The sequence below is a fragment of the Athene cunicularia genome (assembly GCF_003259725.1).
Source record: "Athene cunicularia isolate RWA chromosome 3 unlocalized genomic scaffold, athCun1 chr3_part1, whole genome shotgun sequence".
In the NCBI taxonomy this organism is placed as follows: Eukaryota; Metazoa; Chordata; class Aves; order Strigiformes; family Strigidae; genus Athene; species Athene cunicularia.
In genome coordinates, this window is record NW_020799097.1 from 83,342,521 (window position 1) to 83,368,457 (window position 25,937).

Consider the following 25,937-nt stretch of genomic DNA (forward strand, 5'->3'; position numbering starts at 1 on the left):
AGATGACAATGTCTGCATTACTAGCTTGTCAGCTGGGTCATTTGAAAAGGATAAAGCAATTTGAACTACCAGTACTGCACATTGTGGCTATGGACAATGCCCACTTTTCACGCACACTCTGGTGGTAGTATTTTGTCAGAAATTTAAGCATCCTTTAAAGGAATATCTTGCAGAAGATCTCTGTTAGGGGTGTAGGAAATAAAGATGCTACCTTTACTGGCAAAATGCTGCTTCTGGTTTAGAAACACCAAATACCATAAATCTCTGGATGTGGCAGGAGTATATCTGGGCTGTACTTCCCCCATTTGTATACTCTTCCCAAGGCAAAAACTATAGGTCAAAGTGCAAGATAGTACTAAATTACCTTTACTATGTCCCACTGTGGTTGCTCATTTGTCCTTACAGTTATAATTTGTTTATTAAGCTTTTATGTGGTCCTGATATTTTCATTTTTGTAACTAGAATTTCCAAGCATTTAAAAACTATTTTTACTCTGTCTCTGTTTCACTTGACTAACTCTAATAGCTCCATAGCACTGAAGAACTATTTTTATTTTTTCAGAATTTTGGCCATCTTTTTACAACTGTGTGGTACACTGTAGTTAGATGACTCTGAATGACCTGGTCCTTATGGATCTATACCTTTGAAGTGTCCTGGGCAATTGCCAAGTCTTTTTTTATAATACTATTTTTGCTTTGTTTAGTTTTCATACTTAAATTTTCATAATAACCTGCTTTTCTTGAAAATTTACAGACATGTCAGTGCATTTTAAATAATTCCTGATAATTTGTTTTAACTGCAGGTTCCACTAGTTATTTTTAAGAGGGAAAAGGAAGTGGCAAGGAAATTGGAATTTGATGGGCTGTATATAACTGAACAGCCATCAGAAGATGATATTAAGGGACAATGGGATAGACTTGTAATCAACACACAGTAAGTTTTTACCTACTCTGTCTCTTTATTGCTTTGGAAGGTATTGTTCTTGTGTCCACAATTATATAATTGATCATGCAGCTTATGTGAAATATAAACAATTGTGAAGAATATATTTCTAGCAACGATATACAAAATATTTCAGGCACTTGTTATGCTAATGTTTCCTATTACTTTTTAATCTTATTCATTCCCAGGTTTTTGTTTTAAAATTATTTGTGTTTTATAAAAGAAAAAAAAATGCGATGAATTTCTTTTGGCAAGCATGGTGATGCTTATGTGTTGCTGTCAGTTCAAGAGTGAGCTGTGCCTTGCATTCTTTTAGTGTCTCTTGAAGGCTCTCCTTTAGGAACATGTTTAAAGTCCCAACTCTCTGCCTGGTGGGACTGTGTGATCCAACTGCTTTAGAACCCTGTCTGCAGGCATCGGCTCTGCCACTCTTTCCCAGCTGCATTAACGTGGCAGGCTGAACGCCATTTGGCAACTTTCATTCCAGTAACTTCACAAGTGACTAGCTGGTGATAGCAGCAGCAAAGAGCCTCTTAGAAACAAAATCAGTATGTTATTTTTATGATGTCTTAGTAACTACTTCACCTTCTCATGATTGTCTAAAATGTAAAGTTGTTTATCTGTGTTTTTCAGGTCTTTTCCAAATAATTATTGGGACAAATTTGTGAAAAGAAAGGTAAGGCTTATTTTTAAAAATATATATGAAGTTAAAATAAAGTTTTAATGCATGTTTATTTTTGTGCTTGAAGAAATGTGGATTACACTTCTTTGAAATACAATTTTGATTCACTGTAGATTTCCACATTCGCTATTTTAAAATACTCAGAATTCGTTACCTCATGTTTATAACTACTTTTGTGTGGTTTGGATATTCTGTCAAACTTTCTCTACATAGAGCTTGTTGTATAAAACAGGAATTCATACATTCATGAAATTCTGTGGAGAATTTCTGTGTACACTTGTATGTATATTAACAACATATGGAAATTTTTTTGTCTGTATGTATTTATGTATTCACCTCCATGAATGCAGAATAGAGAGTCCCTCACCCAGAAGAAGTTTAGAAAGGAATTTAATAAGAAAATAGGACAGATTGAGATGTTTAGGCACAGGGCATAGTCAAACTGTACAGACCAGCAAACTATCTCTCTCTCTCTCTCTCTCTCTCTCCACACACACACATATGCATCTGGCCCATTTTGTCCCTTACCACTCTTTTGCTACACTTGTTCCTCCCCAGATCACCTAAATCAATCCCTTTTCCTTCCTCCCTATAACATCCAATAATAAATTCTGTGCAATCCCCAAATGCTCTTCCCTCATCATCCAGTAATGTATCCCACATCCCTTGGCAGTAATGCTCTTAGCCTTTTCAGGTAATCTGGAGAGCTACTCCTAGTGACTCATCTTGATAGGATTCACACCTGGACAGTGGGGCTGAGGCTTTCCTTGGACAGCCCTGGGAGGGGCCAGCCAGGGTGTCCGTTCATTGGGAGTCTGTAATTTGGGTTTCTGCCTGCCCTTGTGCCCCTGTGCACCTCTAGGCTTGAGGAGATGGGCCTTTAATGATCTGATGGCTCCTGTGATGGGCCTGGGAGTAGCTGGGCAGGGTATTCTTTGGACTGTCCCCCAACCATTGTCTATGATCCTCTGTGGGTGTGCAGATGAGTTTTTATCCCGTAATCTAATAATCTCTCAAAAATAGTCCTCTGTAAGCAGAGACTTTTGAAAGTAATTTCTTGTGAACGTTAAGTCAAATGTTTTCTCAGCTAGCTCTTGAAAAATAAGTGTTATGTATGTACCACAGTTTACAAAAAGAATAATATTCCTAGTGGGTTTGGTCACAATTGAAAAAAGGAGGGTGTTTATGTTGCTCAATGAGATTTACCCCTCCTTCACACCTTTTAATGACAATCTTGAATCACGCTTTTGAAACGTCTTAAATACCAGTAGCTCTTCTGCTTCATAACAATTTTAGGTCAACCCGTCTAAAAAATGCTTTGAGTTGTGTATTTATTTTGCTGTTGATAGTATTCTTTTGCATATTTGAAGTTGTTAGACAGATTCTTCTAAGCAAAGAGGGAATAGCTTGCACAGAGTAATCAAGAAAGAAAACAAAATTCTACACTGCTGTTGATGTAGCAGCTCAAGGATGGTTCCTATTAGAAGGAAAGGAGCATTGTGTGGAATGTTTGGCACTTTAGCTGAGGAACTGCTGCATAGATTTAAGTGCCAGCAAATACAGTACTTTGCAAAAAATGTTTTCTTTTATATAATTTTGTAGTTATATATAAATATACATAAATCACTAGCCTAGTGAATGTTCCACAGTCATGAAGCACTGTTTTCAGGCATGTGACAAAGAAGCTTGTCTTCAAAAATCAGCAAAAATGTCAATAAAGATTTAAAGCATTGTTTATTAGAAAACTGGTAAAATACCACCTCACCTGCAAGAGTCATTCAGTTACAACCTCGTTAGCCAAAATTTTGTATATCTTTGAGTATTCTTTTGAAAATGAGAAGAGACAGAAAATATTTAGGAAGGAGCTGTGTGTTCATTGAGAATGAGAGCAGGTAAATGTTCATTTCCAGAAGTTTCTTATGAAACAAGTTAAATTTTGTAAGAAAGAGATGGAGGACAGTTTTGCATTGACTGAAAATATTTTTTATCTATAACTCTGCTCAAGATCTTTTGTTTCCTACATACTCTATGTGTATTGTAGTTTCCTTGCATTATTAACTAAAAAAAAATAAGACCATGAAACTATGCAGTGGAGCTAATTAATAAGTGAGGACATTTTTCACAACACTTTCAATGTGAAATACTTCCCCTTAAAGGAAAGGATTAACTGGTAAGAGTCAAGTACTGTCTTTAAGAAATCTTATTTTAATCAGAGCTTTTAAGGTAGCTACGGTATTCAAAACATCTCTTTCCTGTGTGACCTCACAGTGTATTATTTTTCTGTCAGTGATGACATTGATTTAGTTATGCTCCTACTGAGTTGCTTTCCTCTTCTTGTTTTCATTAAATGTGTAGGAACATCTTATCTTTGACACCCACTTCTTGCTTCTATTGAATTGATTGCAACTGGGTAGAGAAAAAATAAATTACTGACTGATGTGATAGACAAACGGAAACAAACAGATGAAAAAGCTCCTGTATGTTAAACCTCTTGTTTTCAGAAACCAGGCTTAAAAACAGCTGGTCTACCCAACTGATTCTCCTGAATATTCCTCCTAACTTTAGGTCATGGATAAATATGGTGAGTTCTATGGCCGTGACAGGATCAGTGAGTTACTAGGAATGGACAAAGCTGCTCTCGATTTTAGTGATGCTCGAGAAAAGAAGAAACCAAAGAAGGATAGCTCCTTATCTGCTGTGTAAGCATTTGCTTCTGGTTTGTTTGTGTGATCGTGGGTTTTTTGTTTGCATTTGGTTTTTTATTTTCACAGTTTTTTGTAAGTTAAAATCAAGCATTCAAGATTTGTCATTCAGCTTTGAATTTTCTGGTTGCTCTTTTATGTACAGCTATATAAATCAATTCTTAAGTTGAATGATACAGTGAATTTATTTTATTATAGACAATATGCATGCAGGACTTCACTGCTTTTTATGTATGAAGATTTAGTTTAGTGTACAGCTGCTTGAATGCATCACATTCTCACTGTTTTGATAGTGTCATTACAACTGGTCTCGAAACTCCTTTTCATAATTCGCTCAGTTCAGCTCAGCTGGAAGGAATGGACAAAATTGGCACTGTGTGTTCTGATTATAAAGAACTGATGGAATAAATTTAAGTGATATTGTCCAGTAAAATCTAGGAAGCTGGATGATGCATCTTTACATCTATTTATAATTTGTTTTCCCTAAACTTTGTATTTGCCTATCAGCTGAGAGACAGACCTGAAATAAAGGCCCAAGACATTCACAGTAATAGCATTCATTTTCCTTGTTAGGGAAGGGACATACTCAGCTCTGTGGAGCACTACAAAAATGTTTTTTACAGTCCTACATTATAAAAAAAGACATTAAAATATAATATATTTTAACAGATGGATTTTTCATACTACAGAGATTCTAATGTAAGGGTTTATTTATAGCTTTCTTTAAAAGCAACATTTTATCAATGAGTTTGAAATGATTATATGAAGTAGACAGTGGGACCACTAGGAGATTAAAATTGCATTAAAGCACAGGCTGATTTTGTGAAGATGGATCTTTAATACCCATCTTTTGTAAAGATGGATAAATAAACCTGGACTCCACCTCAACAATCAATCAAGTGTGGTATTAAGGCCCAAGGACTCTGGCGTTGCAGTACTAAATAAAATTTAATATTGTGGCAGAAGTACTTTCCAAAATACTTTCTTGCCTTTCATTTTGCTGCTGGAATATAGCAGGACCCATGCTTTAGTTTAGAAAAAAAAATATTTTATTACTTTTATTATTGGTGTAAAAATAAAATGAAACTACTTTCCCTTCCCTGTGTGCTCATGCAGATGCAGATCCCAGCTCTAAGTGCCTCTGCTTCTGCATGTGCCAGCAGGAGGTGGCCCAGTCTGAGGCCAGACCAGATACCTATGTCTATCCCCCTAGACATGAAAATGCAGCATGTAGCATTTCCATTCCCAATGCAAATAAACCAGGGGTTTTTCTGTCTCCTTGATCCCTAGCTCCTACTGTTTCTTCCCCTTTCCTGTGGGCAAATAACCTGGGATTTCCTTTCATCTGTCTGTCTGCAAGGGACTCCGAGCACTCTGCATGTAACTATGTCTTTCAGAAGCTCCTGCCTGTCCCACTGATAAACTATATTAAAAAATCCTTGGTGTACTGTTATATTTGAAATCTGAAAGAGCCCTTCAGCTTGTGGATGCAGTCTTGAGTATTTTTAAGTATATATATTTAAGTTTATGAATATGTATTAAAATATTTAAATAATTAAATATATTGCAGCATTATTTAAATATAAACAACTAAGGAGGATGATGCGGTTGGAGTTTTTATTGTAGATTAGACGACAGTAAAGACAGTTAGAATTTGCACACTGGGTTTGAGATGGTGCACTTTTTCCATAGGGTAAATTTCTCTTCTGGTATGGACAGTGTTAAACTAGCTGCAGCATGGATGAAGTACATTTGAGAGAATAATATGAAAGACACAAAGATGAAAGTTTTATTTATCAGAGGTGTCATAGTGAGGATTACCTCTCAGTCCCTTTACGTTCCTAACTGCTGTTGGTTCTGTGGTCATTAGTCTAGTCAGAGTCAGTAGAAGAGGCAGCTGAAGCTCAACATCTGCAGCGGTCGATGACATAAGGCTAATTGGGGGGAATATAAGCAGGGCTCCTGTTGAAAGCTTATATGGTAGAAGAATTCTTCCCCTTTTGAGAAGAGAAAAATGTAAATAATTTTCTCCTGGAAGATGTGAAGTTTCCAGAGTTGAAATACTAATGCAGGTTGCAGCCAAATGTAATACAGGCAATTTCTCACATTTTTCCTGTAGTTTATTGACAGCGTGCATTCTCACACTAAACTCAGCTACTACAACTGCAGTACTACAGTGTATGACAACCTGTTCAATGGTGGAGAAAGTTCATTCAGACTAGGAAATTCATCCAGTATAATACTGACTAATGATATTTCAAGGGAAACTTGAAACCATACTGTTATATTTTGGTTCACAGCTGTAGAGCTCAATTTTTATACAACCTCATATTCTTTTAAGTCTTTGAGCTACTTGATAAAGGTAGTGAGCAGAAATAAACAGGAGAATGCGATATTATGCATGTTACTATTGCTTTGCTATCAGACTTGCTTTAAAAAAATGAAGATACGGAAAAGTGAATAGTTCATTTTCTATATAGGTCAATATTCACATTATTTTTAGAAGCTCTACAGCTATTGCTGTTTGTAAAATACAAAATCATGAAATTAAATTGACTAGAGACGAGTTCCCCTGGTGCTGTTATTTTTTGCCATTTCATGTGACAGTATCCTGCCTGTCCTTAAGCAGTCCTGTCTGTGTTATTTCATATATAAGATAAATATTGTTAGGAATAGGTGGAATGTAGTCAGAAGAATATGTCTGACACTAGAAGTGAGTGATATTGGGTCAGAATAAAGTAACAAATTAACTTAATACAGTAATATTCAGAAATAAGTTTCAAGAGGTTTCAGTTCATTTCACCACCTGAATATGTTATTCAACAATATGTGAATGAGAAACTGTTCTTAACATTTTTGACTTTTTTCCTTTTCCTTCTAGGACAGAGTTTTCTATAAATTTTGATTTCTTTAATAACTCAAATCTGGGGCTAGAAAATTTTCTTATAACTTGGGGTTGACAAAAATTGTATAAGCAGCTCTTAGCTGTGCTAGACTGCTGTTGGAGAAGCCATTTGATTGCTCAAGAGACATTCCTAGCTTTGGTGAAATGGCAGCAATCTAGATTTATCTTTGAGTACTCTATGGTATCTGGAGAATAGCACAGTTTGGGGACCTTTGAAACACAATTTTAGTAATTTCTTTCAAAATATGAATGCAAATTTTGGTATGGATGCATCTTTCCATCCTTGTAAACTTGAAAACCTGATAGAAAAAAAACTTACTCTATTTCTCTAGTGTATGTAGTTTGTTTGTTATCCAGATATCACCCTGCAATCCTAATCAGACAGTAAATGTCACCCAGGGACTGTGGCCTGAGTCACTGTGGAAGAAACTCAGATAAAACCTGAGGTTTTAATTTCTACAGAGCTGCTGTCTACCATGAAGGGATAATGAAGGAAAACTAATTCACGACCATTCCATCAATGTGCCTAAAATAAACTGTGATCAACACTCATCCTTTAAAAAAGTTTTGTACAATGTTATGAGAAGTTTTAGATCTGTTAACCTACTAATTTGTTGCCTTTGCACAGGTTAAAAAAAAAAACCAAAACCAACCAACAAACAAACTGATGAAATGGTAAAAAAGAATAATAAAGTCTGTTGATTCTTGGTTAACTAGATAATAGACTCCAAAATTCAACGTTAGTCTCTGTGCTTATGTTATTTTTGCCTTTACAGAGCATTAACAGGATAACGGTGCTTTTTTACTTGCTCTGACCTAAATATATAGACCTGTGGCAGTTCATTGAAGGCAGAAAACTATAATTCACTGTAAATGAAGGGTAAAAAAAATTGATCCTAAATGAGTTACTGTATCATCTAAATGTTTTCTGTATAGAAGTAAAATGTATATATGAAAGACCTGCCATGTGTAAATTTGAGAGCAAGAGGCAAATCTTTCATAAATCAGAAAACTTCTACTACATTTCTTCTGCTTTTTCTTTTTTGTTCAAGTAGACACTAATACACTTCAGAAGGAAAAATAAATTCTTAATTAAAATAGGCTGTAGACCATTTGGAGTAGACATCTTGGTCTAAGTTTGATTTAGCACTGTTTTTCAAATATCGCAACTTATATCTATGTGGTTGTTATGCTATTATACAGGAGGTTCAACTTGAGTCTTTTGCTTTTGAGTTTTATGTATAAAAATGGTGTTAACTTTTGGTTGTATTAAAGCGTAAATACTGTTGCATATATACAAGGAGGAGTTTGATATTTTGGTGGCAAAGTATTCCTTGAGAGTGTAATATTCAAATAAAACTATTTATTTTATGTGATTAGTGGCTCTGGCTATACAAGTAAGAATTTTGGAAATTGGACCTTGATAGACCAGTGTTTAAATCTTGGTATTCCATCTAAGGTCTTAGGTAATGCTTAATGTAAAAATCCGGCACAGAAGTACTATGCGCTTTCATATATGGCAGGTGTATGACATCTGCCAGCATTATTTCGACTTATTTAGTTATTGTCAGCAGCTCTTCTCTTTCAGGAACACTGAACTGACTCACATTTTAAGGATAAAAGTAGGACAGGTGACATTTTTCGTGCTATTATTTATAATTGTTCTTGAACTGTAATCCAGGTTTAGAATTTTTTTTGTGTCAGTATAATACAGAAGATCCAAACCTTTCCAAAAGAAAAAGTCAAAAACTAGAGAGGGCAAGATACAGTTACAAGCAAAAATGGTATGTATCTTGTTTGGTAAATTAATTGAATCACTTCTCTATAGAGGGGAAAAAAAAAAAGCTTCAAGCAAATTAATGACTTTCATTCTAGTGCAAAAAATGTAGCCTAAAGTTGAGACATGTATTTGTGTTGATAGAGTAATAGGACAATTAATACCTGAAAGTATTAATTAAAAAAATAAAAGGGAAAAATTTGGAGACAATACCTTACAGTATCAGTCCATACAATGTAAAATTTTGTTGAAGAGGAGAGCAGTAGAAGAGGCTAACTGGCAACAAAATCTGTGGAAGAAACCAGAAGCACAGACCTGGACCCAGCACTCCAGGTGCAGCCTTACTAGTGCTGAGTTAGAAGGAAAGGATCACTTCCCTCAGCCTGTTGGCAATGCTCCTCCTCATGGAGCGTAGGGTGCCATTAACCTTCTCTACAGTGCGGGTGCACGGCTAGCTTATGCTCAACTTGCAGTCTACCAAGAACCTCGGGCCATTTTCTGCAAAAGCCTTTAATATACATTTCTCTTTCTTTCACCTTTATTCCTGATATCAGTGGGAAAAGCAAAGGACAGAAGCTCTGAGATTCATTTCACCTCACCTTGTCTGTCTTTAACATCATCTAATTGTATCACCCAAGATATGCTGTCATAACTAATGGTAAAGAATTGGCATTTTGGGGTGCAAATTCTCTGAACTTTTTTAACAGTTGCTTTAGGCTTAGATGGGCCACAATTAAAAAACCAACCAAACAAACTACAAAACCCCCAAACAAATCAAATCTCTTTTCCTACAACTATTACAAAGTCAGTTCATTTGACTTGTATGTATATGATAATATCATAGACATCAATCAGCATTAGAGCTGATGAATCCAAACCAGTGTTTATTAATTTGGTTTTCTGCTTTTTTTTTTCTTTTTTGGACAGGTCCATTCCAGAGTAAAAGTGTGAATTAGAACAAGGTTCTGATGTATTTCAGCTTTTGGAGAAATAGATCAGCTGTTGTCTTCTGTGTTTATGTGACAATACACTTCCCACAGACTGTATTGCATATTTTTCCATAGTGTTTTGATATGAATACTATTTATTTATTTATTATTTTTACAGGTTAAATTCCATTGATGTTAAGTATCAGATGTGGAAATTAGGAGTTGTTTTCACTGATAATGTAAGTTTATTGATATATATATATATATATATATATATATATGTACATATTTACCTTCTAAAAAACAATATGCACTTGTTAAAGTGCTTTAAAAGGAGGTATGAAATACTCTGGATTATATTTAATTTAGTACATAGCTGAAGTAATTCTAAGAAGTTTATAAAGACATGCCAAAATCTTTTTGAAGTTACGTAAGTATTAGTCTACAGAACCTCAGTCAATTCCCACCCACTTCTGATAATGGCTTATTCAGGAGCTATAAGCAAGCACTGCACTGTAGAATTAGAAAACTGATTATATAAATTCTAATTGATATTTTTCGTATTGTTCATAAACTTTATGAACACTTGAATATTGCTGGATCGCAGTCAGATCAGTATAGTTGATGTATGTGGAATTGCTAAAATTTGTATTACTGAAACTGATAGTAGGATGTGACACAGAATGAGGGTGATTTTAATAATTAAAAAAACCCAGTCATTAAAAAAAAAGAAATATAAACAAGACTGCCTGTTAAAATACCTTGCAGTTTAAGAAGTCACTCATGATATGATTAAGATTCTTGTGATTATCCCTTGTCTAGCTCATCTTATTTTACTGGTGGAAAAAATGATTGGGGAACAAACAGTTTTGGAACTAGGACTGCTGGAGAATGAAAGTGTAATCTGACTTCAGTTGGGAAGAGTGGAACGATAAATCTCCAGATCTACAGACAGCATGATCTGTAAAGAGTTAGCTTATCCAGGATTAGGTTTTTATTAAGGGAGGGACTGTATTTTCTTTTATATGTACTTGTCTGTAAGTCCAATAAAAATTAAATGATAGAGGAAAAGATGAAATTAACATTTGTAGTAATAAATTATAAGATACTTAATACTTAAGTGGTAGATTTAGTAGTTTGAATTAATTACAAAATTATTTTTGTTGCTTGCAGAGTTCTTTCATCATTAGCCACCTTAGGGCTTTAATATTTTACTGTAATTCTTTACAAATTAAAAAACAAAATATCATTTAAATCAGAACTTTTACATTACTAACATTATCAAATAAGGGTTTAGCAACTTCAAGTTTTTACAAATTAAAATTTAGACTATGTCAATTTTGACCATGTCTTGTGAATTCTGTGTTTGCTGATTTAATAGTTCTGCACAAAGACAAGATTCTCAAAGATCTCTAGCAAATTCTATGTTAAAAAAACCCAACTGTTTTCTATTTAAAGAAAAGCACATTCAAGCAATTTCTACCTTTCCTCAGTGTTTTGAATTAAGTTAAAGCTAATAGCCATGAGTTTTATTTTGTGATGTACTTGTTTTTTCTGTTAGTCTTTCCTTTACCTAGCATGGTACATGACCATGTCAGTCCTTGGCCATTACAACAATTTTTTCTTTGCTGCTCATCTCCTTGACATTGCAATGGGATTCAAGACATTACGAACTATCCTGTCATCAGTGACCCACAATGGCAAACAGGTATCAACTGTAATCTCTTTTCAGATTTTTTACTTAAGCAGTACACAGGAAAGATCACTTCATGGCTAAATTTAGCTGCTCTGTAGATTGACAATAGAATTGTGAGTCAGTGGGGAAACTAGCCAGTGGGATTTATAAGCATAAGAAGATGGGACTAGGATGTGTAACAGTCTCTAGCTGTTATGAGCAACTGTGTCATAAAGTTGCTGTTTAAATTTTTTTCAAGATTCATCTAAAGAAAGGTCTAGTTGAACCAGGTTACTCTTTCTGTTAGAGGACTATTTGAGAAAATCAGCTCTTTGATTATAAGAAATATTTTCTTAAAGAACTAATAAAATCTGAAATTGCATTTCTTATTTAAGTAAAGAAAATAACTAAGGCATTTCATCTACTGAGATCTGTTGTAGGAATGGCATTTAATGTATCCTGAGACTTAGTGTTTCTCAAGTCTGATGGTTTTCCTAGTTCAAAGGACCTTTGTAAACAATTTATGGTACAAAAGACATCCTTGGTCTGCTTAGAAGATCTTCCAGCAAGGCAGCTAATATAAATCTTACTCAAGTGGTCTTGGAATAGTAACATAAAGGTCTTTTCTGTTGTGTAGACTTATGTGTTACTGTAGTAAGATGGAACTTCAGTTCTGACTTTATATAATGTAGATGCTTTAGAAGTCTGGTGGCAAGTGCCATTTTGAAATTTATCAGCAGCAAGTTATTTTTCATGGGTTTTGTTTTAAGCAGATTTGATACTACAGAAACATAAAATAATTAGCAATGATTTTTTATAAATGCAAAGGGTGATTGATTTAATTCTGCCTTCAAATGCACTGTCCTTGTCAACATTTTTAAGAAGTAATACACATTTAAATGGACACATTTTTTATTCTGAAATAGCTAGTGAAGCACATGACATCTAGTGAGCATCATGACATAACATGAGTTCATACATTTTAAGTGTGAACTCACCTTGACAAACTGTTATTTATTTTATGTGGCAAACTTAATTTCATTTGTGGAACAAAAATTGTGTATTGAAAAGTTACAGAAATCAACATACTGCATTCTTTGCCCTTTAAAAAGTGGAATATCTTACTCTGATTTCTTAAAAGAACAAAAAGGCAAAAAAAATCAGTTTGCACCTGAAAAAAAGTGTGACATATTCTACCTTTTAAAAATAGCCCTGAAGTTTTAGTAAACTATCTATGAAGTAAAGAGGGTATTATTTATGGTAAGGAATTTTTTAGGTCTGACATCTATGCAAATGAAATATCAGTTTGAAGGATATTGCAGTTCAATTTCAGCTCCTCTCTATAAAGCCCAAGTCAAAATTTTAATGATGCTGAAGTTGATCAGTGAGGTATTTGTTGCTGCTTCTCTGAGGTAGATATTAGAGTACTAGGAACAGTTTGTTTTATAGGTAACTTAATAGATGTAACAAAATTGTTACAGTGTTAACTTAATAGAAATACTATATTGCAATTCTATAATAGGTGATAATAAATAGTAGTAGTATTACTATTAGGTGGCACACTCTCAGATATTTTTGTTCGATTAGGTGGGTTTTACATGATTCTAATGGATTGTTTGATTGTGTAGGTATCCACTAAACTTTGCAAGATTTGTCTTTGTTGTTGTGTTCCTGAAGCATGAAACAGGTGAAATACACAACCTTTACATGAAAATATGCAGATATATCACCAAATATTACAAAGATAAGCAAAGAGATAGAGAAAAATTAAATAAAGTTTTCCTTCTGCTACTACATATAGATTATTGTTACTTTCCTTCTCTTTTTGCAAAGAAAATTGTATAGCATAATTCCACAGTGGTGTTATATCTACTCTATAATTTTTTCTTCCAGCTTGTCCTGACAGTGGGATTACTGGCAGTAGTAGTATATTTATATACAGTAGTGGCGTTCAATTTTTTCCGCAAGTTCTATAACAAGAGTGAAGATGGTGATATGCCAGACATGAAATGTGATGATATGCTAACAGTAAGTCCTCTTTCATTTTCTGGATTTTTTTCTCTTAAACTGTTATGTTTTTGTCTTTACCTTCTTGTAATTCCTATTCATACAGTTCTTATCAGTAGCCAACAACAGGAAAGACTATAATTGAAGGCAAAGGAATAAATATAATGAACATCCCTAACAATTAGGTAAACCCTGTGTATATTAAAAAACACATATATAAATGAATAGAAGAAATGTGGTGGTATTCTTTGCTTTAGTTTCAGGAAAACCAGCTACAAGATGTGAAGTTTAGCCAAATCAGTTGAAGGGCAGTACTTCTGAATCTTGAGATTCTACAGACCATTCAAGAGGAAGGGTCAGTTATAGGCAAAGACTTTCATAAAAAATTTAGCTACTGAAATGGCTGTTTAAACTTGGAAATCTATCAGTTTTCCTTAGCACAAATTGTCATGATTATCTTCAATTGGCCATGCTGTTACTGAAATCTCTCCTGTGCTCAGAACCACTGAAAATTATTTTCTACTTACTGAGAAAGTGCCAGGCTATGCAGTTGTGGATGGGAGGTAAAGCTTAAACCATGAAGAATTTCTAAGATGTGTTGCCATTAATATCCTTCTAAAAGCAATCATGTGCAACAAAGTTAAATATATTTCAGTATGTTATGCAATATGAATCACTTTCCGGGAACTGACACCATTTAAAAGCCCAATAATTAGATAAACTGTGGAAGCAGACTAATATGTCTATGTTTTTGTCCAATCTGGGACATTCAGTACAAGAAAAATAGAGGTAAACTGGAGCATAAATCAGTGGAGGGCAGCAAATTGTCAGGTGCTGGAGCATTTGCCCTGGGAGGAGGAGGATGAGGTAGTTAGGCTTGTTTGGCCTGGAGAAGAGAAAGCCTCAGGATGGGAGGGAGTGTCAGAGCAGCTCCCCAGTGCCTGCAGAGAAGTTATTGGGAAGACAAATCCAGGCATTTTACAGCAGTACATGCATGGCAGGAGACCATGGAGATAAACTGGAAAAATGTGTTTTGACTGAGGAGAACCAAGTAGTAGATCAGGTTGCTCAGAGAGGTTGTGCAGTCTCCATCCTTAGGAGGTATAACAACCTGACTAGATAAAGTTCAGAGCAACTTCATCCGAGCTTATAGTCGTCACTGCTTGGAGCAGGATTTGTACCAGAGATCTCCAGAAGTCCCTTCTGACCTGACCTGCTATGTAATTCTCTGAAAATACACTTAGACTTATAATGTTGTACAGGAATGAGTTACAATAACATGCAATATGCTATAAAATCAGGGTTCTTTTGTAAAAGCAGTAAGACTTGCAATATGATGAGGATAAAAGTACAGAAAATGTAATTTTATTTTTAGAAATAGAAAAATAACTTTTAAAACTTTTCAGGTAACATACTACATTCATTCATTAATGATTGACTTTCAATAGTAAAATAAAAACTATCTCTAAAAATTATTTAATTTTTCAGCTATTGGTAACAGCATTGTATGTTAGTGTATCAATTTCTTACATAAGGAATTTTTGGGGTAAGTGTGGCATAGAAATAAAAGACTGGATTTTTTGTATGATTAGGTTTTATGAGTGAGTTATTGTTATTGTCATCACTATTTTTTGACAGGGAGCAAGAACTCTGGACCTGTAGTTTCAAAGCTACTTAAAGAACCAATCCCCTGCTCCATACCTCTGAGAGTGATATCTTAATTTTCTATTAAATTATAGCATAGTAAACTGGAAATTTTACATTGTGAGCATCCTACATAACTATACTGAGACCTATTATACCACTTTCAGATCATAGTTCCACAGTATTAGTCTCAGCCTTTTTCTAAATATCATTAGCCTATCCTCTGCACAAACATTCTCAAAATATTTTGTTTGTTTTGTTTTTTTAATTTCTGTCTGAAACACCAAAGGTGGGGAAAGTCATTGACTTTTCAGCTAGAAAAATGGAAAAGGAGATGGCCCTGGTGGTAATGGTATTTCCTATTTGCACATTACTGAAATGACTGGCCGTGAATCATTGTGTGCTGCTGGGCTTAAGGTAGTTGAACCTTTAATCTTTCTGAACTGCTACATAATAACAGAACGTGAAATACTGCAGCTTCAGTTGCACAGCAGCATTTCACCTCTCTCAGAAATACACATAACCTCAAAGGGGAGAAAAAGATGACTTGACATAGTGTAGTTGCTAGACCATAGACCACTTCTGCCAGTTACTGAATTTGTAACAATGGGTATTTTAAGTTTAGCTGCAGATAAACTTTGTTCCCTTTGTTTTATGTTTTCTAGTGCTACATGTTTCACATGTATGTTGGAGTACGTGCAGGTGGAGGCATTGGTGACGAAATAGAGGATCCAGCAGGAGATGAATATGAAATCTATCGGATTATCTTTGACATCACTTTCTTCTTCTTTGTGATTGTCATCCTGCTTGCAATTATTCAAGGTATATATTTGTAGCCCATGGTGAAACTGAAAGTGTTATTTAGCAGCACAAAGATCTTAGTGCTGCGGTAATTGTACACCTAAGATTCAACCAGGACACCAGTGTAGATCATGAAGCACAGATTTATGTAATAGATCACACCCAGCTGGCTTTTATCCATACATTGTTCTTCTTAGTCTCTGTAAAATCAACAGGCTCTAACCGGATCAGTGGAAACAAAAAAAGCTCTTTTCTGTGAGAATAATGGTGTCACTATAGTTTCTATCTTCTCATTGCCTTTTCTAAAAGCCTCCTGTAAATGATCAGCAAGAGAAGTGATTAGAAGTCCTGTGGCGTACCTTAAAATTGTCTTTCAGCATAACCCACCCTTGTGAGCTTTATGTGAAAAAATCAGAAGTGGGTGCTGTCTGTATTCACCCCTGCCAGCATCTAATGTTCTTGACTGGCAAATCTGCAGATTGGTGGTAGCGGCATGAAAATTGGAACATAGCTTTAAGAGGTTTAATCTTTTCTTACATAAAAACCTCTGCTTTCTGTGATGCCTGCTTACTTGAACAATGTCAAAGAGTAAAGAAAGGTGCTTGATATGAAACAGCTTTAGTATATCGTGGTAAATGACAATGGAAAGTCAGCTGCCATCAGGTTAGCTACTGAATTTGAGTGAAACTATTTGACTGATAGTGTGGCTTGCTGTTCTAATGTGGATCGTGGATACTGAATTTTGGGAAGTCAGGGCTTTTCCATTATGTTTGTATTAATCATGTTTAATGTTATTACCCAAGGCACTTAAAAGCCCCATCTGTTTACATATAATACCTTCAAAAGATTGTCAAGAACACCGAGAAAATAATCTTTTGTTAAAGTTTGCACAAATTAACAGCACTATATAGTCTTGATTTTGGAAAAGCATGTGATGATTTTTTTGCTAGGTCTAGTTGCTATTATAAATAGTAATACCTTATTGTTTTCTGCCAGTTAGCTAACTTATGATGATTTTGGAAGCAGTAAGGATGCTTTCTCACTTCCTACAAGGAAGGCAATTCTGGGCTTGTGGCAAATTGTTTATAACTTTTACAGAAGCAACAAGTTTTTTTTAAAGGGTTTGGGGAGGGTGCAAAATTTCTTATAGCCTGAAGTAGCATATCTCATACTGTTTGTTTCTTCATCTTATGAGTGGCTGAAGAGTAGAGGCCTTCGCTGTCAAGCTTTGAGTACAATTGCCATCTGGTATTCATCAGCTTTACAGCACAGTAAATAATGATTGTGGAGTTAGTCCTTATTTGTATTGGTGTAAGTGAAGGGAGAATCATAATTTATAATCTGAGCTATAGAGCCTGTGGTGTTTTTTCTTCTTCATTCTGTATCTCCTTGAAATGTCCCCTTACTTCTGTAGAGCTCTGACAGTGGAACCCTGTACTACATGACAGTCATAATGAGAGGATGCCCAGAGCTCTGGGCCTCTCTGCATCTGCTGTGTAATAAATCCCTGAACTCTGTTAAATGTACAGTAGTATTCTTTCTGTAGTAAAGCCTCCATCACTGCAAAACCACGTGTCCTCATGTACTGAGTCAATGGTACTGCCAGCCATGTTACTGGTAGCCATTTTCTTTGATTTGCTCACCTTTCTTCAGATGTTGAGCTGTTTTTGTGGTCTTTGGAATGTATATTGTCTTCTATTATTTCTGCACAAGATTCTATGTTTATTTTTCTTTGCAAGAATTATTGCTGGATTTCCAAATATTCTTTGTCACAGTTATGTTCTTGAATATTAACTATCATTTTAACTTAAATCCTAGGTTTAATTATTGATGCTTTTGGTGAGTTAAGAGATCAGCAAGAGCAAGTTAAGGAGGACATGGAGGTAAGAACATCCAATTGATGAACTATACCCTATTTTCATGTTTTCAATCAAAATGTGATCTAGCTAGTGGCTAGTTTTTTAAACTAACAGGAAAGTACAGTCATGTACATAGTCCAATATCATATAATGCCCTGGATGAGATTCCACTCTCACATCTCAGTTTACTAGAAGGAAAAAATAGCTGAGGGGTTTTTTATTAACTTTAATAGAAATAAAAAAAAAAGTATAAGAATATACATAAGTAGTTCTGTTAGTACCCAATAAAATTGTTTTTAGGCAATTTTATGCAGAGAAGTGCAATACCACTCTTTGCTGCCTCCTGTGAAGGGGGTATGCTATGCTTTTACAGGTGCTAGCTGCTACCTTGCATGTCTCTTTGCATGGGACACAAACACAGATTGTATAAACTGGTATTCTGCTCTAAGCATATCTTGGATTTGTTTGCCAATTCCTAGTATGAATTTATTTTTAATACCTCCAGATCAAGCATAGCCAATTTTTTGCTGTCAATGTTAATAAAAATCAGACAAAAAGCCTAACAGATTATTTTCTTATGACTTTTTAAAGTTTAGACTAATCCCTGTATCTTCATTTTTGTAAACAAGAAAAATCTTTGTACGTTACTGTATATTATAATGAATTAGATGTCTGTGGCTATTTAAGCCTTTTGGATCTTCAGACTAGAGGTTTCTAACACATGTTAGAGTTTATCTCAGATGTAAACTTTGGTTAATCTATGTGTGAAAGTATCCTGTACTTGGTGGTTTACTATCCTGTCATTTAAGGATGAGTATAAGGACTCAGAAAAGTGTTGCAGACCTACTGTGTTTTGTAATCTAAACTTTGAGCATATTCAGTTTCAGCTGGACAAGGCATTGAGGTAAATATTGACATATGTTTCAGTGAGTGCTACTTACAGTGTTAAAGGGAAAAACCCCCCTCATCTTTGACCATTATATGCTATTCTGTCCCCTGATAGCTGTTCACTTACAGCTGGCAAAGAATTATTTTTTTTTTTCTAGCTGTAAGAAGCTATTCTGATGGCAGTTAAACTTGTATTCAAGTGTTTTGGCTGAGGTATCCATAAACAAATCATTAAAATAAAAGCCTTTTGTTCAGCACATATTATACACGATGCATTGCCATTTTCATGAAAATTGTTACATTTTTACTGCCCTTTTCTCAAAGGGGGGCAGGGTTATATATAGTGTTGAAGTGCTCTGTATTCTTTCTTTTAGACGAAGTGCTTTATCTGCGGAATAGGAAATGACTACTTTGATACAGTGCCCCATGGCTTTGAAACACACACACTACAGGAGCACAATTTGGCCAATTATTTGTGAGTACAGTAAAAATGAACTTGATAACTCATGACCCTTGCAGCCTCTGCAAGTACCTGATTAGCTCTCTTGCACAAGTAAGAGTCAGTACTGTTTGGCTTTGATGTGTTCTCGTGCTGTCTGAATATATAATTCTGTGGTGATGGGAGCAAGGAATGAACAACCTTCATTACCTTGTTTCCAGCTTGGTTGTCACACACTAAGTTTGTGTGAACTATGAGACAGAAACTGGGAATTTAGTATGTGCCTGTGGAGGTATAAAATTGAATGAGTTGTGTAAGGTACAGAGGAATAGTATGACCTGGCCTAGAGACTGATGGAGAGACCAAAGGATTAATGCAAAAGAGGGAAGACTAACATTGTACAAAATATTTTGAGTGGAGTGCTGAGGCTGGCTAAGAGAACCCCAGAGAAGGGGAGGTAGGGGAACTGGAAGAGGAGCTAGAGAGGGGAGGGATCAGAACAAGGGCATGAGGTCCACCTTTGGAAAATCCAAGCAGAGCATCAGTGACCACTAAAATTGGTCTTTTTAAATCTGGAAATAAAACCATTTTTCAGGACTACAGTCACTGTATCATACTTTTCCTCTCTTGTCAAATATGTTTTGGCACTGGATTTTCATATGTATTTCATACTAGTGCAGGCAGTATGAAGCCATGGATGGATTGTGACTTTATGCCTATAAACTAGCACTGTGTGTGCACAAAATAATGAGACTGTGAAGTCAAACATCCCTATAAAGAACTTCCACCTGATAAACAGGTTGTGCAAACAAAATACATTAAAAGAACCATCATGTGGGATTTTGTTCCTGCTTACAAAGTACTACACAAATAGCATACTATAGCATGCTTACTCTAAGTGCATCATCCTAAAGAAATGTGTTTTGATATTTTTGTACATGATCATATTTTACATTTTTAGATATGTTTTGAGAGAATTACTATCATGAGTGAAATTTTGAAATCATCACCTAGTATCTGTCAAGCATCTCAAAACCCCAAGACTAATGTATTTTTAAAATTAGAAGTTCTTTTCTGCTCATGATCTTGAGCTACATACACTAGTAAAATGTCCTTAAGCTATATTTTCAATAAGAGAAATCTCTTAATCATCTTCAGCATTTCTTATTCATTGTGGGGAGAGGAAAAAACCATTCCAAATACTATCCTCTGTCTACTTCCAAGGTGGTGTTTATGGGCAAGAAAATTTCTGTTATAATTTTCAGATTAGAAAGTTTAGAAAGTCTTAATTTAAACTGAGTTGCTATTTACTGTAAATCAAAGAATCTCTTGTATTTTAGCATGCTATTCATGGAACAATAAGTGAATGTCAACAGTGTCAGGAAAGTATATTTAATGTGTCTGGGAATATTATCATAAATAGAACTCTGGAACCTGTAAGTCCATAAACAGCATTATCACCATACATGCTGAAAAATATCCATCCCTCTGTGGGTTGCCTAACATTTCCAAATATTGTATTCATAATAGTTGTTTCTTTGCTTGCAGGTTTTTTCTGATGTATCTTATTAACAAAGATGAAACAGAGCATACAGGACAGGTAAGTTGAATAACTCTATGAATGTCAACAGTTATTTAATAAGACTGATTCTAATGAATAGCTCCCTATATGGTAGGTAACAATTCTCATTCTTCTAAACAATTCTTATGACTTTGGTTACTTAATGTTAGTTTATCAATTCTGTAAATACTTTCTGTTCCTGTTATCTGACCTGTTATTCTTAAATTGTTACTTCCATGAACTATAAATGCAGATCATAAATAAAAATATTGAGAAACAGAACATTTAAGCATCTTGTGAAAGCAGCATTCTTAATTTCTTCCTGTCAGTTCCTTTTTAATATTAGTCTTTGTTCTTTATTATTATCTATACATAATCTTCTGTGTCTACATGCCTGGATAAGTCCATATGAAAGAGTTTGTGCATATATTTAAAATTAAATGTGTGAGAGAAGTTTTGCCTGGAGATTTCTTCTTTGCTGCTGTTTCTCTTTCAAACTTCCAGTGCTTCCTTCAACTTTAAGTAAACTTAAAGTCAGTAAAAAATATATCAATTTTACTGACTCCTGTTTTTTCTGGTGATAGTCTTGCAGCTGACTGTTGCAGATCAGAAAGCAAAAAATTTGAAGAGCATAATACATGCAGCACTACAGATTTGAGTCAGAGAGATGATTTGCTGTACATCTATGTAGCTTACTCTTTCTGTATGTATGTACTGAGCATTTATAATCATCTTCTTTGCATAAATCTGCTCAGCCTTGTCTAGTGTCAGATTTTAGGTATTTGCTTTTGCTCTTTTTGAACATCCATTTGTCACTTGAGAATTTTGTATTAAATGACATTAAAAAAAAAAAAAAAAAAGTCTTTTTTATTTGTGTTTTGGGTTTATTTGGCATACAATGTGTCCTACTATAGTCACTGAAGCCAGATTTCTGCTAACCAGTTTTGATACTGGTAGCTGCTAATTTGAAAATTGAGAGTGCTTCATACTACATAACTTCTAGGAACATGATTTAGTGGTGGACTTGGCAGTATTAGGTTTACAGTTATACCTAATGATCTTAAAGGTGTCTTCCAACCTAAATGATTCTATGATTATATAACTTGTGTAACACATGTGCCTTCTGTCATGGAATTTGTATGATAAAAAAGCACATTTAAGTGATGTAATTGAAATAAACTGATATATCCTTTAGTATTCTCCAGACTGCCTAGAGACAGAGCCTTACCTGAACAAATCATCAGAAAGAAAAAGAAAACCACACCACTGATTCAGAAAATATTTCTCTTCTAAGAAATACCTTTAAAGGCTGTTTTATGTATTATGTTTTGAAATGACCAATGCAGAATTTCAGTAAAATTTCTATGACAGAAAATATTCTGCTTGCCCTGGTATTTGTCTCATGATTAGTTTTAATTGAGCTTTACAGTGCTCCTGGATGTGCAGTAAGAACTAAACTGTCTGGTCCTCTTCTATGTGTTTCTTCAGTGCTTTTTGACTAGGTGACAAAAATCTGAAAGCTACTCTGAACTGATCAGAATCATTAGCATGACTTTGTAGATTGATATACAACAACCTGATATGCACAGAATCAAAAAAGTAAAGCAGTATATTAATAAAAGAGAAAAAATAAAGTTATGGTTGGTGCTTTCTCATTAAATCAAGTTAAATTATTTAAATTGTGTTTCTTTCAGGAATCCTATGTATGGAAAATGTATCAAGAACGGTGCTGGGAATTTTTCCCTGCTGGTGATTGCTTCCGAAAACAATATGAAGACCAGCTCAACTGAGCAGAGATGAGGATTTCCAGATGAAAATATGTCTGTGTATTTCCCAACTCTTTTGGGAGTGTCTAACAGACTTCTTAAATCCCCAAAGCTGTGTGCTTTTTGGAGCACCAAAGCTCTGTTTTTAATGACCCAACTGCGCTTTTATTTTCTTGTGCATTTGCTTTGAGAACACTGGAGTAAAGAACAATGAAAAATAACAGCAACTCTGGAAAACAAACCAATCACTTGCACACACAAAAGATATCCCTATACATAACATGCACATATAAGAAGAGACTCGAGACAGCTTATTTCTGAAACTGCCAGATGATGCCCTTGTTGATAAGATCGCACATGGGGTGACACGGTAGCAACACTCATTCAATCTGTTTATTTCATCATCCTGGAAGGAACTATATTTAGTTCGCAGAGCACTGTAAAAGATTGTTGTGGACACTAAGTTGTGGGGAAATAGTGCCTTACTATATGTGGGTTGAGCTATGCAGAAGATGAGTGCATGATGATATCAATTTTTTTTCTTTATGTCTTCCCTTTCTTCCAAGTTAATATTTATTTTGTGGTTTTGGTGGGTTTGGAAGGAAGGGATTTGATTGTGCACATCTTTTTAATAAGACTGGAGTGTCTCAGGACAAGATTAGGTTATTCTCATCAAGTTCATTTCACATGTACCTTCCTCTTTAGCTTTTGCTCTTATTTTGGTAATGCTCTGATACAACACTGCAACTTTATGAAATCTTTGTATGAAAACAAGACAACTGCAAAAAACACTTTAACAAGAAATGTTTCATTGCATGTTTATTATGCAAGTTTAAAAAAATCCAAAAAAAACAACCTTCAGAAGCAAGTTGATCAACATGAAAAAACATTCACAATAATTATATCCATAGTAATAAAGTGTTGTGGGCTTTATTGTACATCTGGAACAAGTGTCATCAGCCAACAATGTATATGTTACAAATTTGACAGTAGTTTTCTTTTCTTTTCTTTTTCTTTCTTTCATTTCTGCCACCTGTGATCAATAGTGGAGTTGAAGATTTTCTTGTTAAATTATTTTTTAAAAGCAAAGCTGAAGCAATATCCATTCAGGGACTCCATCAGTTGCATCATGAAACACCAATGATGTGTACATCACTCCATTTTGAGTCCTTTTCAATTGTAATGCCAGTCTTTACAAATAAAAAGAGAGATTCAGAATGGAAACAAGATGGTTTTGGTAACATTTGAGGTCTTTGTTATGAAGTCTTTGTATTAGTCCCTGAATTAATTACACCCACTTCAAAACAGGATTAAGCTGCTGTTTCCTAAATGAAAGTTTTTGGGTTTGATTTTTCACCTGGACTTCTTGCTGTTCTGTTGCTCCACCTCATTTCTTTACAGGCCACAGTTTTGTCATAAAATAAAGTGGCTGTATCAATTCAGTTGAAACTAAGAAAAATTACAGCTAAAGAAATAATCCTCTAAAAATACTAATTCTGTATTCTTAAAAGCGAGGCTTTCAGAGTAGTAGTATTCACAATCTGCTGAACTGAAACTGGGATCCTGATTCTGGAAAAATTCACCTAAATTCTACAGTATTTGAGGACAGAGGCTGGGCAGGCTGGTGATGGTGGGAGGGGAAGGTATAGCAGCTACAATCTGTATTCAGGTTTTAAACCACTCTTATCCAGTTTGGAGTATTCATTCCAGCTCTGTTTCCTCCCTGTTTGGCATAACTCCATAGAACATTTTAAATCGGCCTTTCTGGGATTTGCATATAAGATTTAGAAATTGGGGGGATTGCAATTATGGTCCTTTTTTAGGTGTACAGCATTAAAATAGTTGTTTGACACATAGGCACACACACTATTTTGGTTTTGCACATTTTGTTGAGAAATAAGTAGCTAATGATTCTGATTGATATTTCAAGATCCCTTTATCCTGAAAACAAATTCAAGTAGACTTTGTTGGCAAATACCAGATAAGAGTGACATGTTTCTTTAACCTCAACTTCCATGTCACAGAGCTTTGGGGGCATCCTTGCTGTTGAATCCAATATGCTGCTTAACAAACATATGTGAAGCCACACTTGAACACGAGGGTTTTCCAGGTTGAGTTCTACCAATTATATGGTGATGCAAAATTTTCTTTTTAAGTATGAAAAATATTCATTTGTTTAATTATAGCATTCACAGAAGCCAATTCCTGCAGCTAAGAACTGGTTCATGAGAGTCTGCAAGATTAGTGTTCACTGTTGAAAAATGATGGGAACTAGCTTTGGCAGACCTTCAGAGCCTGGTTCATGCTGTGTCCCCTCAGCTATGGCTGCTGATTTTTTATGAGTTCCTGAAACAGTATTTCCTGTTTTGTTCATTGCACAAAACTGGCCACTGAGAGCCTTTTTCTTAATGCCTAACACATCTAATTCAAGCAAAGAAACTCACTTTGATATTAGAGATGAGTACATGTCATAGAAGACTGATCTATTTTAAAAGTACACGTTTCCTGTGACTCATACTGTTTCTGACACTAATGTGCACTTTCAACAGTTTAATATTATTCAATCAGGCCATGTACTGCACGATACAGACTGTGGTGTCCAAGTTAATACTGTTTAGTTTGTTTTAGACTTAGACAAAGTTGAAGCAAATTCTTAGATTTTATTAAAAATCATCGAACTCACTGTGACAGCTGCAAATTTTTTGAATTTTTGGTTTACAAGTCAGTAAAATAAGCAATGAGATCATATGAACAAAGCCAACCAATACAGACAATTCATTGTTTTAATAGTTGTGTCAAAAGAAATTAACATTGACATATGTGTCTTATATAGTTGTACAGTGTAAAAGAGCAGGTAAAAAATATGTCACTTAAAAATATAAAATATGTAAAATTTTATAAAAAACACATCACTTGAAAATGGCGTTTTTAAATCCAAGAAATTCAATTATAGTGCTTAAGCATGTGATATTTAAGATAAGGTTATACTTACACACATATTTGCATATTCTAATGTTTTTTTTCAGCTGTTAGCTGAATTTACTAATTTTGTCAGTAAAACTGTAATTTTCAGAAGGAACTCTTGCCCTTTATTGAAGATAACAGAGAGACAACTGTTGGTGTTTACCTCTGAATGTCAAGAAAATTGAGAAGAGCTCTAAAATTGGTGTTCCTAGTGCATACATGTTGATTTCAGCAAAGAAACAAAGGAATGAATGGCAATGGAAAAGCAAAGTAAGGTGGAAGAGTAGTTGAGGTGGGATTCATTTGTGGAAGTTGTTACCTGTTTATACACTGGGTGACTTAGAACTGAGTTACCTGATGTTTGTTATACTTCTTCCCATACCCTGTCTTTCCCTG

The 25,937-nt window shown here is 34.8% G+C and overlaps 1 protein-coding gene across 1 annotated transcript in view; it reads left to right on the forward strand.

Moving 5' to 3' along the window:
* RYR2 (ryanodine receptor 2) overlaps window positions 1-23,801 on the forward strand; it is a 406,115-nt gene extending 382,314 nt beyond the window's left edge. The window contains exons 95-105 of the mRNA XM_026846439.1: window positions 803-933; window positions 1,576-1,618; window positions 4,190-4,323; window positions 10,116-10,176; window positions 11,499-11,645; window positions 13,506-13,640; window positions 15,929-16,085; window positions 17,883-17,947; window positions 19,186-19,286; window positions 20,799-20,850; window positions 22,506-23,801. Of these exons, the coding sequence (XP_026702240.1) occupies window positions 803-933; window positions 1,576-1,618; window positions 4,190-4,323; window positions 10,116-10,176; window positions 11,499-11,645; window positions 13,506-13,640; window positions 15,929-16,085; window positions 17,883-17,947; window positions 19,186-19,286; window positions 20,799-20,850; window positions 22,506-22,601 (1,122 nt within the window). The 3' untranslated portion in view covers window positions 22,602-23,801. The remainder of the gene's footprint in view (window positions 1-802; window positions 934-1,575; window positions 1,619-4,189; window positions 4,324-10,115; window positions 10,177-11,498; window positions 11,646-13,505; window positions 13,641-15,928; window positions 16,086-17,882; window positions 17,948-19,185; window positions 19,287-20,798; window positions 20,851-22,505) is intronic.
* The last annotated feature ends 2,136 nt before the right edge of the window (window positions 23,802-25,937 follow it).